This window comes from Zeus faber (assembly GCF_960531495.2).
Source record: "Zeus faber genome assembly, chromosome: 11".
Taxonomy (NCBI): Eukaryota; Metazoa; Chordata; class Actinopteri; order Zeiformes; family Zeidae; genus Zeus; species Zeus faber.
In genome coordinates, this window is record NC_137205.1 from 3685165 (window position 1) to 3702688 (window position 17524).

General features: G+C 41.2%; 1 protein-coding gene across 3 annotated transcripts in view; it reads left to right on the plus strand.

The window, feature by feature from the left end:
- The window catches only part of clcn7 (chloride channel 7), a 62530-nt gene that overhangs the window by 37031 nt on the left and 7975 nt on the right, over nucleotides 1-17524 (plus strand). For all 3 annotated transcript variants that reach the window (XM_080009009.1, XM_080009011.1, XM_080009010.1), the window contains 4 exons: nucleotides 7069-7241; nucleotides 11420-11471; nucleotides 14132-14259; nucleotides 15355-15440. In XM_080009009.1, coding sequence (XP_079865135.1) covers nucleotides 7069-7241; nucleotides 11420-11471; nucleotides 14132-14259; nucleotides 15355-15440 — 439 coding nt within the window. The remainder of the gene's footprint in view (nucleotides 1-7068; nucleotides 7242-11419; nucleotides 11472-14131; nucleotides 14260-15354; nucleotides 15441-17524) is intronic.

Sequence of the window (17524 nt, forward strand, 5' to 3'; positions counted from 1 at the left end):
TATTACTCTGAGGATCTGAACATCTTTCCACTACACCTGCTTTTAACAGTCCTTCAATTTGTGGTTCAATCCCTTTGATTGCCTCCTCCTTTAGTGGGTACTGGTTCTTCCAAGGAGGTTTGATTCCTGATCGCAGTTCAACTCTCACCGGTTGAGCTGTTTTCACAAGTCCGATGTCAGTACTATGTCGTGACCACAAACATTCTGGAATTTGTTGCAGCATCTCCTCTCTCATACTGTCTGAGTCCAATTTAGCGCTGAACATTGACTCATGTGTCATCTGTACCACTTGGGGTTGTCCTTGAGCTGAGATCATGATTCTCATGAACTTCTGTTGTTCACTCATCCAAATAGCAAGATTCTCCTTTATTGTTGAAAAAATGGCTTCCTCAGCTTCTGCCATCATTTCTCCTATATGCTTCTGCTCAAATCCTTCAGCCACCATTAAAGTCACATGTCGCACACTTTTCTCAATGTGGTGCTCTTTATCAAGATAATCATCAGTGTTTATCTTCATAGCTGCTCCTTGTGGTCCCACAATTATGCAGCACGAGGTCAGCTGAACATGCTTGGGTTTGACTACTCAACCACTCCTCCGGATCCAATTGGCCAGCTTTCTTCTATTTAAGCGTATAATGATGTGGATACTCAGGGGGCTTAGCATCAGGCATATTTGCCACAATGTACTTCTCCCACATCTTGGCTGGCTCTAATAGTTCTGGACTAAGATTTCCAATCCAATATACTGAAAAGTCTCGGTCTCAAGTGCCATAAATAATTGGTGATAGACATCAGGTGGCACGTCCACCAGACAGCCGTCCGGTGTACACCGTATTGTACAATTTAGTTTGCACATAGCATCTCTTCCCAAGAGTGCAATGGGCGTATGTTCTAACACCAATATAGGTAGTGTGATTTTCAGATTTTTATAGCTGAGCTCAATTGGTTTTGTGAGAGAAATCAGCTGTCTCACACCCTCAAACCCGATTGTCCGTACCAATTGGTCAGACATGGGGAGATGTATAGCATCTTCAGGCCCAACACAGGTGAAAGCTGCTCCGCAATCTGCCATTACTTCCAGTGGTTTATCATTCATTTTTACCTCTATTTTTGGATCTTGCTCCGGCCCTGACACTATCAGCTGACACCCCCCTTTCGAGTCTTCCGGGCACCCCTAGAAACCAGGTTCTGGAACCCTGTAAGGGTTCGCCGGTCCCCTGGGTGGCTGTGGTTGTCCCCTGAAGCCTCCTCTGAAGCCTCCTTTGAACCTGTAACAGTCACGAGCAAAGTGGCCTAGTTGTCCACAATTATGATACGCTCCTTGAGACTGTTGGAAATTTCCTCCTCTACCTCTTCCTAAATTTCCTTGACCTCTTCCTCTCCATATTTGTGGTTGATCAAAAACTGGCTGTGGAAAGGAGACAGTGGGGATCACAGGTGGTTCAACCTGAATCTGTCCTTGCTGTGGTTGTGGTGGTAATTGATTGGGTTGTGACTGGCTCTGCATAACCACAGCTTGTTTCTTTTCCTTTTTCTTATGATCCATCAACTGTATTTGGTTGAGTTTTCTGAGAGTCTCCTGGTCCTGTTCCTTCTGGTCATGCTCCTTTTCCCCATATAGCTCCACCTGATGTGCTATGTGATCCGTATAAACACCTTTGGTCATGTTCCCAAGACCAACCACTTCTGCCAATTTGCTCCTCACTTGTAGAGGCAGCCCCTTCTGTATTTTTGCTTGGAGAATTGATTTCTCCCTTTGATTCAAATCTGGATCATTTCCTGTGACATTTCTCCACACTTGATGAGCCCTTGACACATAGGCTCTTGGATTTTCCTGTGGGCCCAATAACTCAATAAAGATGTTGTCCGGGTGTACGTTTGTTGGGAATGCATCTCTCAATGCTCTCCACATCCGACCTCTACTTGCAGCAAACATTTCTGGATCATACACTGCCGTTGCCACATATCTGTTAAGGCCTGCCGCCTGCAGGATCTCCTCCATTGCTGGGACTCCTATGAAGCTAGCCAAAAGTCTCTTAATATCTCCCATGGCAGGCTGTTTTCCCACCAAAACCTCTTCCAGCTTTGAGATCCACGGATGTGCTCCATCTTGAAGAGTGGGTAACTTTTCAAGTATGTTATACATCTCTGTATTCTACCTCTGTATTCTGTCCAATTATCACTGGACACATTTTGTTGGGTCTCTTTCCTTTACTTTGAAGTAGCCCATACCTCAAAGTGTCTGGCTTTTGAGGCTTTTTCTTCTGTAGGTTCTTCTCCGATATTTGCAGTTCTCGTAATTGTTTTTCCAATGCTTGTTAAACTTCGGGACAAGTGGAGTCACTTATGTCCTCGAGGCATCTGTCTATACTCCTCTCAATCTCTCTTAAAATCATGCGTCTGTCATCTCCTACCACAGTGCTGGCTGCTAATGGTTGAAAACAGGAAGGACCTTCTTTCTCCGATTCTTCATCACTTTCACCCTGTTCACTCTCATCCGTGTCGTCCGTTCCTGGAACCATTTTCCTCACTGGTTGATCTCTTTTCTCCACTTTAGCCAACATCTGTCTGACTGCTGGGTCGTATCCTCCAATAGCTTCGTCTGAATCACTCACAATCTCTTCTCCTATTTCCAGACTTCTGACTCGTTGTCTGCTTCCCATCGGGTTCCTTCTCTTTGTACTGTTGGAGCTCGGGTACACCTTATGGTTGTTTTAGCCTTGCCTATCTCTATTATTTGCTCATCCTCATCTTTGAAGAGATAGTTGCCCTCCTGTGTAATCACTGGGAGCTGGGGATAAACATCAGTGAACGTCACCTCCTTCTCATAAGGTGGGGGCTTCTTTTCAGATGCAGTATGTGAGAAGGGTGGCTTAATCTTCTCCATCAATTTTTCTGTTTCCTTATCATTTTTCTTTACTTGTATACTCTGTTCTCTTTTTTCTTTTGTGGCTTCGAACAATATCTGTCCCTCCTTTTCGAACATCTGCAGAATTCCCTGTTCTGTTTGTCGTTTCTTTGTGCGTCTCTTTCCTTTTTTACCTTTCTTTTGATTTACTTTATATGTGGACACAAGCACCTGCATTGTTTTAATCACATCCGGGTTAAGAGTTTCTTCAACTGGCCGCGGTTGTTCAATGTCACGCCAACGCTTGCTCCATTTTCCTGATATTTTTACAATATCTTTAATAAGGGGATTATTCTTTCACACTACATCAACAGGAGTGATTGCTTTTGTAATTTTAGTATCCATTTTTGACATCATAATGACCCTCTTATTTTCTTTTATTGTAAATCGAATCAAATTTTTAAAAATTATTTATAAAGCACAGTGTAATCACACTCAACCACAAACAACTGATTTTACCAACTCCAAAGGAGACCAATCGCTTCCCACTTATGAAAGCCAATTCACTTGTTCATCATCTGATGCATCTGATCACACATTTATCTTTAATTATCAAAATTGTATCAGTGTTCAATCTCAAAACAGCCTCAATCAAGGTAAACCATACTCACATCACTCAACAGTATTTAAATCAAATCAGCTTTTCCACAAGTGATCAATCAAATCAATAATGCATTAAGTAGGCAAATGCCTTAGTCACTCCGTTGCCAAGTCTCCCACTAAATAATTGCAAATGTAATACATGAAAAAGAACTACTGTAAGCCTATATGTGAAAACAAGCTAAACATGTATCAATTATGTAGGTTATAACTAAATGTATACACATATAGGTAAATGCAGGTGTCTATTGAAAGAGTTTTTGGATAAACCGCATTGGCCTGATTCACTGCATTCAGAATTTCTATGCGCTGTCATCCACAAGCTTCCAGTGTCTGTGAAGAACTGCCAGATGTCTTGTCATCTGCCCCTTGGATGATCCAATTCAGACACATTCCATCTTCTGTCTTTCCCCCAGCTTTCACTCAGCAAAGTAAAAGAGAGGAAGAAAGAAAACAAGAAAAAAAAACCACAAGAGTTCAGTGTCTAAGGCTCACTCTAAATTCTTATACACACTGTAATTTAATTCAGTGAGACATGCATTAACAGCTTTCTTATTTCTCGTACATTTGAAATAAAGCAATATTTACTTTTATTCATACAACACATTTAAATCTAAAGAGTAGATTAGTCAATCTGATATCACCTTAAATTAATAATTTTTATTCTATTTATCTATTTAATTTTTATTTTTTCTTCTATCATACGGAGATTAAAAGACAGGAGGGGGCTTCTTCACAGCCCCTCTTGTCAGTAGGAGTTAACTAATCTCCACTCTGTATGAGGCACCACTCCTTGCTCCACCTCTTAAATTCAGGCACAACTTCCAGTCTGGACTGGTCGTCAGCGAGTGAACATCCTGTTTTAGCTCCCTCAGGCCACGCACAGAGACAATAATCAGAGCTGTTTTCTCTCACTCAGCAGCTGAAACACAAACCTATATTCTGGCAGCCCAAACCAGCTTCTCCTTCTATTTTAACAAGACTATCTGCTCTTCTAACCAGACAGGACTCACAGCAAGCACCGTCACACACACACCAAGCATAAAAAGACAAAGGAAAAAACTGACACTCTAATCAAACAATCCACAAGTCCTACTTATAAAATCAGAACAGGAGAATTTTCTTTCTTTTTCTGAATGTGTCCATGCATGTGTAAGCAAACTGTTGCTGGTTGGCTCTACTCCTTCTCTCAGAAGGGTCATATTTTTATCAAATGTATAAACATCCTGTAGAATGGCTCATACTTTTATCAAATGTACAAAACGTCCTGAAAGAAAGACTCGTACTTTTTATCAAATGTACAAAACATCCTTCAAGAAAGGGTCATAGGTTTTATCAATTTTACAAACGTCCTTGAAAAAGGCTCATGTTTTATCACTCAAGAGGCAAAAATGTCTTTCTTTATGTATTACTCAAACCACTCACCACATATGTATACCTATTTAATAACACATATATTTTATATATCATTTATACATATTCACGAACAATACACATTTCTTCACACATCTTTTGCCGCGACACAAACACACACACACACACACCTACACACAACCAAAAAAGAAAGACATGTCTGTCCAGCAGTAGTCTGGTCCTCCAAAGACTTCAACAGTGCTTAACTCTATATTTTAATGTTGACTCATTCATACTTTTCTAATTTCATCAAAATTTTCACTTTGGCCAAACTTTTAACAGATTATCTTTATAATCAGATTCTTTCCTCATGCATGTTCAATGTTGGTTCTCCTAGGCTGGTTCAGCCCTGTTTTTCCCCACTTTTCTCCAACTTTAGTTTTCATCTTATTTCCTCCTTTAAGCCTTTAACATCTAATTCTTTTTCACTTTCATGTTTTTCATCTTATTTCATATTATTGAATATTAAGCCAATTCCCCTGGTCAGGGTTATTTCCTCTTTGTTTTTCTTACACAGATTTGACTATACTATATTTTCATACGGCCAACTTTCACACATCAGCTAATGTACACATGTCTTACCGTTAAGAAGATATGGGCCCTGTTTTCATTAATCTTGCATGGTTATTTAGTTACTTTTTATTACTTATTCTGCCATTCTTCTATTACTTTTTACTTCAACTTAATTCTCTTTTAACTTATTTATTATTTCTCTTATCTCTATTCTCTATTTCTCTTTTTCTTTGTTTAGTACTCTCTTATTTCCCTTATTTACATCTTTTACAACTTAATAAACCCCTATGTAGACGGAAACTCACTTCACACATCAACACATCATCTCTCATCTCCACACAATCTGCTCTTGTCAGTGCAGCCTACCTGCACAAAACACTACCGCTTCTCAGACCACACAGCAGGTCGTATTTGTGAGAAAACACTCACCCTGAGGTTTTTCAAGTGGTGACTTTGCTGAATCTGACGGCAGTGGCAGGTGAGGCCCAACAGATCCTGGTTCGTTTCACCAATATGTAGTGTCTTTGTTGTTGATGATGTGTTGATGAAGAAGGACTCTCCGCTGACTTGATTATAAAATTATGATTATTACAAGTAAGAACAGCATCAAACCAGACTTGCCATGGACTGTCTGGGAGAGAACAGACGGCAAATGTGTTCCCTCCCGAATGGAACTAGGGAGTGTGCTTTTATGCACATCACCCATCTGATTCCAATCTATGGGTCACAGTTCACATTCCACCTCCCTTATCACCGGGGCCCCTGGCAATGGGCTCTCTCTCGAGACCCCTGGCAAAATCTGTTGGTAATTATATTATACAATGGGGGCTTTCTTGGGACGCCACACATTCCAGACACCTCACAAGCATGCTGATTATGGCAAGGCTCCTTTGATCGTCTAGGCTCTGGATGAGAAATAAACAAAAGATAATAATATACCTGCAGGCAGCAATACACAGGGTCACGTTTAGTTGTTAGTACTTATTACATTTTGCCGAGTTTCCATAGTACCGGGATCAGACTACACAAATTCAGCCTTATTTTATATATTTTATATATTTGCGTAAGCAGTTCTGGCGGAATGCAGCACTTGGCAAAATGACTCATTGGATGGATTGTTACAACATTTAGCCATCTGCTACTGCGCAGCTGTAACATAAGGTGAGGTGGATTCAAGTTTAAATCTTCAATTTTGAAACACAAATTTATACAGTGGGCACGCTATTACAGGGAAAGGCTTACGGTTCAGAATCATGGTTGCTTGATACCGTGGTTTACCTTAAAACAGTATACAGTTACATCCCTAATTAAGATTGTTCCTGGATCATGCAGTGCAGACACAAAGGAGAGGGATGGTTCCTCCGAAGGTTCTTAGAACTTCCTGCCTTCTGTGACCGATTATAGTTTTCGGGGTTTTGTAAAACACAGCACAATTTCAAAAATTCGGACAATAATGATGGGGGCTGGACCCTTAATTACATTGTGGGGACCCCCTGCAATTCCCCATTATTCATCCTAACTATGAACTAGACTAGACAACTTAAGACTAGAAACGTATTGTTTTGTTAAGAGCATTCAAAACAAACCTTTAAATTTCCGAAATTTAAAAGTTGTGCCTCTCCTCTCTCTGGCAGGAACCTACAACCCGCTGACCCTGGGTATGTTCACCCTGACTTACTTCTTTCTGGCCTGCTGGACCTATGGTCTGGCAGTGTCTGCTGGTGTCTTCATCCCCTCCCTGCTGATTGGAGCCGCTTGGGGCCGGCTCTTTGGGATCCTGCTGGCGTCCATCACCTCTAGCGGCTCAGTGAGTATCAGTTTTTGAGCCCTTGGCTTTGCATTTCAGTTTTTTTTTTAATTTATATTTTTTATTTTATTATTTTTTTGTGAGTTTATTTGTTTTGTTTAGCTGTATCTTTGTAATGTATCAATCTTTTCCCCCTCATTTATCGACACACAAGTATGCAAACGCTTTGCATGACACTTAACAGTGATTTTGCGTGAGGGCGGGCACCTCCCATTTTTTAGAACTCTGCCATGCGCTTCAGTTCATTCAAGATGGACGCATCTGAAGCAACATTGTGGGAAGAGGTGTGTAGGTACAATCTGTACAATCCATCCATGCATGACCAAAAACATAACCAGACGGCAGTGAATTCATGGAAGGCGATAGTGCTGTCTCTTTCCAAAGATTTGGACATTTATTTAATACCTTGGGACTTTTTTTTCGTAATGTTTAGACCGACAATTGGCACAAACTTACGACTATATATATAAGAACAAAAACATGCACTAACTACAATAAATATACATACACTTTGTATTTAAATGTACTGCTCTTTTCTAGTTGATCAGATCCTTCCCTCAGGACTTCTTTGTAATGTTTACAGGAGTTCTTTCAGTTTCCCCTGGGCAATGTGCAACTTAAAGTATGCTTGTGCTCTCTGGTAGTGCGCGTGCCATGAGTCGCATGGTTTGCTTGCGCCGACTAACCGAGACTTTATACCTTTGCATTGGCGCGCCGCTGCACGCCACCTGCGCAGAGAGTGCAGGGTGTTTATAACTTGCACGTTCTCCATTGCAGTATTCGTAGAAACCACGGATGGCAGTGGAGAGAAAGTACCGTGTAAAACAGGAAGTAGTAAATGAAGAAGAGTGCCAGACAAACATGTCTGCATGCATCAGAGTTTGTGCCGAGGAGGAATTGCTGTTCATGGTTGTACGAACCGACAAAAGCGCCGAAAAGGAGCTGACCTTATGTCCTGCTCAGCATTTTATCACAGAGGAACTTACTCAACTATGGAACGGAGTCACAATGTGTAATTCTCCCTAATTGCAAGATTCTCTAAAAATAAACTGCACATAAATACCAATAACGATGTGTGGTTTATGCTACAACCCTGGTGTTATGAATGAAGAATGAGAGTTCTTACTATGCCTTAAACTGTCTCCAGACAGCTCCACTGAATGAAGCTGAAAGCCCTTTTTAACCAACTGTGATGTGGGGATGGGATGGTTTGAGCTGCCGCACCTGACCTGGATCTAGGTAATTGGGTCAGTGTGACTGCATACCTGTTGCTCGATGGTTGAGCTAATGAGCAACAGGTTAAAACCCCTATCCTCACATAGACTTATGATAGGAGCCCTGTCATAGCATGTTCAATCTGCTCCTGGCTAATTACACCTAGCCTTGTCTCTACAATAGACTGATGTCTACAACCCATCATCTTCTGTGTCTCTGTGCCGGATGGCCCTGGAAAACGCCACTTGGGTGGCGCATGGTAGGAGAAACTGCCACAACTGCCCAATCTCAACTTGGCCCTGACAGGCTGTCGTTGGGCCACTAGGACCCCCGTCATAACCAGCGGGTGCCTTGCATGAACCTGACGGTGCCAAGCCTTTTACATGCAGGCCTTGGAGGAAACCGAGTATGACCACAATGTTATAGCGTAATGGGTCGTCTCCATGTACCACACACTTCCGCCCACAGGCTCGCTCTTTGGATGTGTAAAGCACTCTCGGTGATGGGGCTGTAACACTCTGAATTATTTCCACCAGACAAATGGGTCGTCAGACCTCTTTCATGAGACTGCAGCTAAAGTGGCGCCCTTGCGCAGGTACAGTGTAGGAACTGCACTGACCACAGCCGACCTCCTTGTCAGAGTCAGTCATAAACACATCAACCTTGAATCCAGATCAAGACACAAGTACACAGTGTGCCAGGCTGGATCCAGAGCGCTTTATTTTCCCAATTCACCAGAAAACCCAGGCTGTGATGCGAGATGGTCGAGCAGTGCCCCCATGTGGGGGTGTGTCAACTTGCCTCAGCCTGCTATTATCAGGAGATCATCCAGATATGACAAATCCTTTTATATGCTGGGTGCGCAGGAGGGCAATAGCAGCCTCCACACAAATAGTGCATATTTTGGGGGCTAGAAAGAGACCGAACGGAAAAACACAAAACCCGTATGCCCTTTCCTGCAAGGCAAACCTCAGATATTTCTTGTGCCTTTCCACAATTGGTATGTGAAAGTAAGTATCTTTCAAATCCACCAATGTGAACCAGTCTCCCCGTCGCATAGATTTGAACAGGTAACATTCAAAGTGGGAGCTTTCAACATTGTTTTGTTTAAAATTCTCAGATCCAGAATTGGTCTCAGAAGAGCAGTCTTTTTTTTTTTTTTTTTTTTGGAATGAGGAAATTTCTCCTGTGAAAACCGCACTTTCTCTCCCTGTCCACTACCGGTTGAATAGGGCCCTTCTCCAGCAAGAACTGAATTTCCTATTCCAGGATGATGGACGTTGACTCCCAAGATTTCCGTCAGTGTGACTCCAGCCGGTGGACTGAGGGCAAACTCCAGCACATAGCTCTTTTTGTGTTGTCCTCTCTACCCAGGGAGAAACTGCATGTGCGTACTCCATATGCTCACACAAGTGGAGAAACATGCTCTGGTTTCTGGTAGTGATGGTACCAGGGTGGACTCGCCCAAAAATTTAGTCTCCGGCCACATTTTCTGGGAAGAGAGGCTCACATCTGTGTTCATGTGTTGGGTGACATGTCCTGGCTTTGGGTTCATATTTTCATTTCGGGCCATGACGCTCATGTCTCTGAGTGGACGGGGGACCTAGATAAACACACTGGGGAAAAAAGACTGTCTTTTGTGTACATTAACCGCTGGCACGGGACTTGATATAGCAGAATGTCTTTTTCTTGCTAAAACTCGAGGTCGAGCCGACAATCCAGTAGCACGAATCCCCTTTTTAGCAGCTCGGGTCTTTCGTACCTTTCTGCCACTCATGGCCAAAGCCTGCGGCTGCTGAGGACAGCGTAAAGGATTCCTGTTCCAGCCACTCATCTGGTCAGCAGGGGAGGCTGGAACATCTCATGGAGCCCCTCTGCAGTGCTGCAGCCTGCCCTGCAGCCTTGTAGGAGCCTTGGAGGACTTCACTGCCAGATTCGCTTTCAGCCTACACACCTTGGACAGTAGCTTTTCTGTGAGGGAGGGGCACAGGTGGGCAACTACAGATTCTTCCAGGGGGGGCATTGTCAGGTAGCCCAACTCTGGCTTGTTGTCATAGGTCGACCACTGGTTGAATGCCTGGATGGGGGAGCGTATCTTCTATGGAGTGCCACAAGATGACCTCACCTCCTCATCCCTCATTCCCAGCCTCTGTAAAATAATGGACCGCTATCACATTGGTTATGTGTTCAGTTCAGCCTTCTCTGTTCTGGATTTACACAGAGCTCTGTTTTCCCTCCCGAATAAGGGTTCCTTCTGTGGGGAAAATCAGATCTCACTCCTGTAATCTCAACATAATTACCTTATGCCCTCATTCAACACACACACACACACACACACACACACACACACACAAACATTGGCACTGATAACTCCCCCAGGATACTTGGCCACGGTAGGCAATGGCAAATTCATTTCAGGCAGACATGTTTAGATGGTCTGTTTTAATTGACCATCCAATTTTCAATAAAAGTATACTTTTGAAAGAAAAAGTGTGCTACATTTTAAATGGCTCTAAATTTGGTCAAGCATTGGCAAGTTGGAATACAGAAACACTTTTATATTGTGGAAGCAAACAGACCCTGTGGCTTTGTTGGTCCTCCATCCATTTGCATTCTGAGAGCTGGCTGAATGAAGACAAGTGGGGAAAACTTTGAGGGTGATCTGGGTGACTGGGATGAACAGTTAGTTTGATACTTCTGAAAAAATGCACTTATTGTAAGTCGCTTCGCGCAAAAGTGTTGGATGACGTTTTCAACTCCCTGCAGTTTACCTCTTCTCAAATGACATGGACAAAATGTGACATTGAGTACATTAATGGCAGCAGTTGTAGACCAAGGATAAAATATCCAGAAGACAGGGACATTTTATTTTATTTTTTTAAAGGTACAAATGAGGATTTCCATTCCACAAACCTTTGACTGCTCTGCTCCTAATGACTGACTGTGACCCTGTGCCTTGTCAGATCTGGGCCGACCCGGGGAAATACGCCTTGATTGGAGCCGCGGCTCAGCTGGGTAAGTGACTACCATGTTGCTGCACTCCCAATATTGTCACAGCAACTGAGAACTGTCTTGCCTTGTGAACAATCTTCCTCAACATGAGAATTCTAACATGTCACTTTTTTTTTTTATTGTTACTTTCTCATTACATCATGTTTTGTATTTTCCCATTTCAATAGAAAGGTATGCTCATTATATGTCTATTTGTTACTGTGCAAAAGTTTTAGGCACTTAAAAAAATGCTGTAAAGTGAGGATGCTTTCAAAAATAATGTGATGAATATTTTTTATTTATCACTAATCCAGACTGACTCGATCATGTTGAGGTCTGGGCTCTGTAGGGGCCATGCCATCTGTTGCAGGCCTCCTTGTTCTTATTTTCACTGAAGATAATTCTTCATAACTCTGGCTGTATTTTTGGGGTCGTTGTCATGCTACAAACATAATTGACACACTAATGCAGAAGATATAATATAAAAATATAAAAATAAAATAACCGTCTTAGACAAATGTTTTTGCGAAAAATCTAAAGTGCTTAAAACTTTCGCAAAGTACTGTATGTATGTACAGTACACAGCATAAATCATCCCCCTCTGAAACCTAGCAAATTCAGCTATTTCTCTATAAATAAGACATATTTGGGGTCCCTATGACTATATTTATCAGTTACCCATGAAACATGTCAATAACAGGAGATTATGATTTGATTATCAAAATGACAAAAGGCCATGTTGCAAAAATGAATACACTCTAAGCTCAAAATTAAACGTTTTGTGGTGCTAGTCAAAGGCAATTAATCAGCAGATGAGTATGAACCATCAAACTCAAGCAGGTGTAATTGGTTAACAATTAAGAGTGGTACTTAACCCACAACAATGGCACCACATGGAAAATAATTGTCTGGAAAGTTATTGCATTGCACAAAAGAGGACAAGGGCACATTGTTATTAAGTGAAATGCAGAAGAATCGCAAAGCAAGTGTCTCAGTGCTGGCAAAAGCTGTGGAAAGCCAAATTGAAATGACTTTCTTCTTACACAGTAAGACCAGGGGCGGAAATTACGGGGGGGGGGCAGGGGGGTCTGGGCTCCCTCTTCCTGGGAAAAACAGAGTTGTCATCCCCAAAAATAATGTAAGACAATGTGCGCATCAGGGGCGCGGAGAGGGAACAAATGGGGAGCAATTTGCACACTTGTCTCCCTCTCCGCTGGTACCGACAATGTGCGCGCTACCGATGAGGTGCCTGCAATCGGTGCACCACAACAGTGAATTTGCAGATGTACTGCAAAATCTTGAAAGAGAAGATGCTGCTCTCTCCACACCCTGGGTCTTCATGCACTTTTGACAATGACCCTAAACAATCTTTTTAGGCCACCGCTGCATTCTTAAGGAAGAATAAGGTGAAAGTGCTGCAGTAGCCAAGAATGTCACCTGACCTCAACCCTATTGAGGACCTGTGGGGAATTTTAAAGTAAAGCAGCCCTCCCCATCAAACATCAAGTCGTTCAAGGAGGTTGTCCTCCAGGAGTGGAACAGGATCGACGTGTTAATGTCATGAAGTTGTACACTCAACGCCAAGAAGCGTCTATGCAGTACTTAAAAGTAATGGAGGGCATACTAGGAACTAGAATATTACATATTTGTAGTATTGAATTAAGGGTGTACTCATTTTTGCAACCCTTGATTTTTTGCAAAGTTGCCTCATTCACTTATTTTGCAGTTACTGATGACGTACCGTATTTCCTCAAATATATACCAGTAGTCAAATAAAAACTGGGCCTCAAAAAGATGCTGGGTGCGTGGTCTACACAAACAAATACAAGCCTGTCTCAAATTTTAAAAATGGGGGGAAAACTGCTGCTCTGATGCGGAGCTCCACTCCCAAACAAAACAAATGAAAACGTATTTTTATTGTTAAAGTATGTAATTTACTCCAATTCCTACTAGAAAACAACACAGCACAATAACCACAGCTATTAAAGTGATGAATGACATTATTGAGGCATGTGACTGCAATATTGTGCAGTGCTTTATTGTTTTGTCCAAGGCTTTTAACACAGTTGACCATGTCACCTTGGTGGACAGACTACAGTTTTGAATTATCAGGGCATGGTGTAAGTTGGTTTTCAAATTGTAAGAGGCTAAAACACAATGTGTCCAGCTTGCTGGGTCTTCCTCTTCCTTCCTCCCTGTATCAAAAGGCGTGCCCCAGGGTTCCATACTAGGACCACTGCTGTTTTCCATATATATGAATAATGTTTGTGATAATTTATCAAATGACCCGTTCCATTTTTATGCAGATGGTACAGTTATCTATTGGTCATCCTCTTCAGCAGTACAAACCCTTGAATTCCTTCAGTCTCCCTTTGATGTGCATGTCAATAGAGTTTCCAGTTGTCATGGTTTTGATGCACTGTAACCCAGAAGTAGTTATTGTTATTAATCAATGTCCAGTACTCTGGCATTTAAAGTGAAAGTAAAACGTTCTGCCCAAGCATTTGTATTTAGAACTATGGATGATTCAAAGCGCCAGTCGACGTTAATAAATAAATAACACCATTAAAAATGTGCTAGATTTACTTGGTAACCTTTGACAGCCTAATGTGCATAAATAATAATAATGTATGCATACCATACTGATGTAATGGCTCATAGCAACAATGGCCTTTGCTCTGCAGGGGGCATTGTGAGGATGACTCTCAGCTTGACCGTCATCATGGTGGAGGCAACAGGGAACGTCACGTACGGCCTTCCCATCATGTTAGTCCTCATGACTGCCAAAATAGTAGGGGACTACTTTGTAGAGGTGAGTAAAATAATTGAAATAACTACAGTATACACACAAATGTACACTTATGTATGTATTTCACTCCATCCGTTTGATAATCAATTGATAATACTGAGTGCTATACAATACTGCCAAACAGCTATTACCTTAAGACAGTGGTCTTCAACTGGAGGTACTCCAGGTCACTTTTTTTTTTTTTTTTTTTTTTTTTTTTTTTTCTCCTCCCCAAAATACATTTTTGTGAAACTTTGTGGGGAAAAAAAACAAAACTATCCTAGACCAAAAAACAATATTGAGTAAACTCCAACCATTACCACTAAAATGGCTGCGGTTCATTTCATATTTATTTATATAAAGACATTCAAAAACCTCTGATTTTTCAGGAAAGTACTGTTTCTGACAGACATAACTGATGCATGGCTGAACTTCAATAAAAACACAAGGGAAATGGTACTTGTGAAACAGTTGGATTAAACTTCTTGGCTTACAGTTGATGAATTCCTGTGTTATTAGCCTGAAGCAGCTTTGTGAAAAGGCTGCGTTGGTCAAGGCACATAAACATTAAGTGGATTTAGGCTGGTATTTTTGTCCCAACCTGACCATGACCTCAAACCTAAAAGACAAAGACAAAAAGACAATTTTTACCCAAGACAACTAGTTGTGTATAGAAGAGGACTGTTTAGACAGCGATCCAGAAGTCCACATGCCACTAACATCAGAACTGCTGAGTTGACCTACTGTAGGGTCTCTTTAATCTCTTAAAGTAAATGTAAACTTGTCTGATCTCCCAAGAACATGTTTGGGTCCATGCACAGCACAGCACATTTCTGATTCCACCCCTACGATTAATAAAGTGTTTTATTATCTTATATGGACAATAATTATGCGATCATATTCTGTTTTGAGGAAATGCTGTGTATCTTCATGCAAGTTGTAGAAGAGAACCGTGACAGAAGAATCGTCCCTCACGAGAGCTTTTTTGGAGTCTCCTGCTCTCTGTCTAAATGAGTTGCCGTAAAGAGATGGGACCTTAAATATCGTCACAACCTGATTATTGCCAGTAGTCGTAAATATTAGCGTTCGTGTAAACAAATACGTGTGTCTATCCTCCAGGGGCTTTACGACATTCACATCAAGCTGCAGAGCGTTCCTTTCCTCCACTGGGAACCTCCTGCCACATCTCATTGGCTCACTGCCAGGTAAGACCTTCTCTGGTTTGTTCATCAACCAGGTTTGAGAGCCTAGTGAATGTTTTTTCACCAAGATTCAGGAACTGACTGAGGAACCGTGTTTAGGCCCTCTGAAACCATATTATGAAGCATGTGGTTAATGATCAAGCAATCACCGATGAGATTATTCTATTTCAACATTTTTCTCATTTCATGTTTCATACTTCTGCCTCCGGTGCTTTGCTCACTCTTTAAAGCTGAATCAAGATTTTCGTTATTTTAAATGAAAACATGCTGTGCTTGTAAGGGGGGGTAAGTTTTATTTAGGATTTAAATGTATATTTAATACAACACAGACAATTATATTATATATTTATAGAACCCAGATGTGTTTTTCCCTTCCAAACTGGATGGACTTATTATAGCTACTCCCTAAGTTCTGAGCCTCTCTCCTTGATTGCCCTGAGATTTAAAGGATAGTGCCACCATTTTTTTAACAGAGGCCTTATTCAAATGTGAAAACCTTAAAAAATGTTAAATCTCCCTTCAAAAATGGGAAACCTAACTAAGGGTGCTCTGATTGGTATTCGTTCTATATAGTTTGACAGGTGTCAAACTAACTGCTGATCAGAAGAGCCGATCAGATGATGCAAAACACGCAAGACAATTTCTCTTTCCTGTTAGTCACATACTTTTCTGTTTCATTCAATAAAGAATTGGAGTATAATTTTAAAAATGTATAAAATACGTTTGGTTCTGGCCTCGCCCCCAGGTACCGCCCATGACCCTGGGTGTGCCTGCAGCTAAAATGGCTTCACCTGTCTGGCAGTTCTACCAGGTGTCTGCACCATGCCCACATGTAGACAGTGACTTTTTAGCACAGCAGGGAATTTTGTAGATAAGAAGATGAACAATCTGTCTGCCAAATATGTGGAGATTCTTATATTTATAAAGAAAAATATGCCAATGATGCTTAAGAAGTGAGCTTCGAGAGATAAGAATCATCTCTCTGTCTCTCAGACTGAATATTTTGGCTATAGCCTTTTTTTGTTGCAGTTTTTAAAGTTGGAGTAAATTGAGGCCCTGTCTTTGATTTTTATTTTTGTTGCCTCAGTATATATTACTTATTGTTCTAACTTTGTGTTGAATACATTTGCGTTTATACTAATTTTTATTTTATAATTTTTTTATTACACTTGAAAGCTATATTGTTAAGCTCTTAGCTGCTATTTTAAAGTTGTCTTTAAGAGACAGTGGAATATGTTGCACATGTTGCCTACCAATAAATAGTTACTTCTCAGATACTTTCTCATCTCTTAGTTTTATTACTTAATATAAAATGTTTTATAAGAATAGTTAAATAAATAAATAATGCTACATGATAAATATAAATTTTCAAATAGACCCTGTAGTCTGAGATCTATATTGGTGATACTGCTTTCAGCGATCGGAGCACCCTTAAACCTAACCTATCCTTTAAAAAAAAAAAAAAACACCTCAGCACCTCATATCCAAAAATGCAATGGATAAGGGATGTGGAGTGACAAGTGTCACTCCACGCTGGTAGACCCACTTAGGTTTTGTGACAGAACTTTCACTTCAGTGATTTTGTTTCGCAAATAGGGCTTAATTGTTTTTGTTACACAAGACCGCCACCAATCCCTCTCTTTAGAGAAAGATCTTACCATGTTTTGGTCTATAAACAACTAATCATTATTACAACTCCCAGGAGGAGAATCACCACGGATGAGACAAGTAAACATAGAAACAAACATGTACATGGAAAAACATAAACATAGAAACATCAGACGACAGCATGTATCAACAAAACAGAATGAATTAACTCTATTCAGGAAAGTGTTCAGGGGTGTTCAAAGCAGGTGGTGTTTCTGTCTGTCTGTGTATGTGTCTTGTGTATGTACTGTATGCATGTGTGTGTCCACCGGTAAGTTCACTGGACAATTAGTTTTGGTCTATGAGGTCAGAATTATATTGTAGAGCCTCCAAGCAGCGGAACAGCCACCATTGAGTCCCGCAGCTGTAGACACTCCACGACCGCAGGAAGGTCCCTAGCACCATGCCTGAAGCCACAGAAGACCCCAGACCCCAGAGAA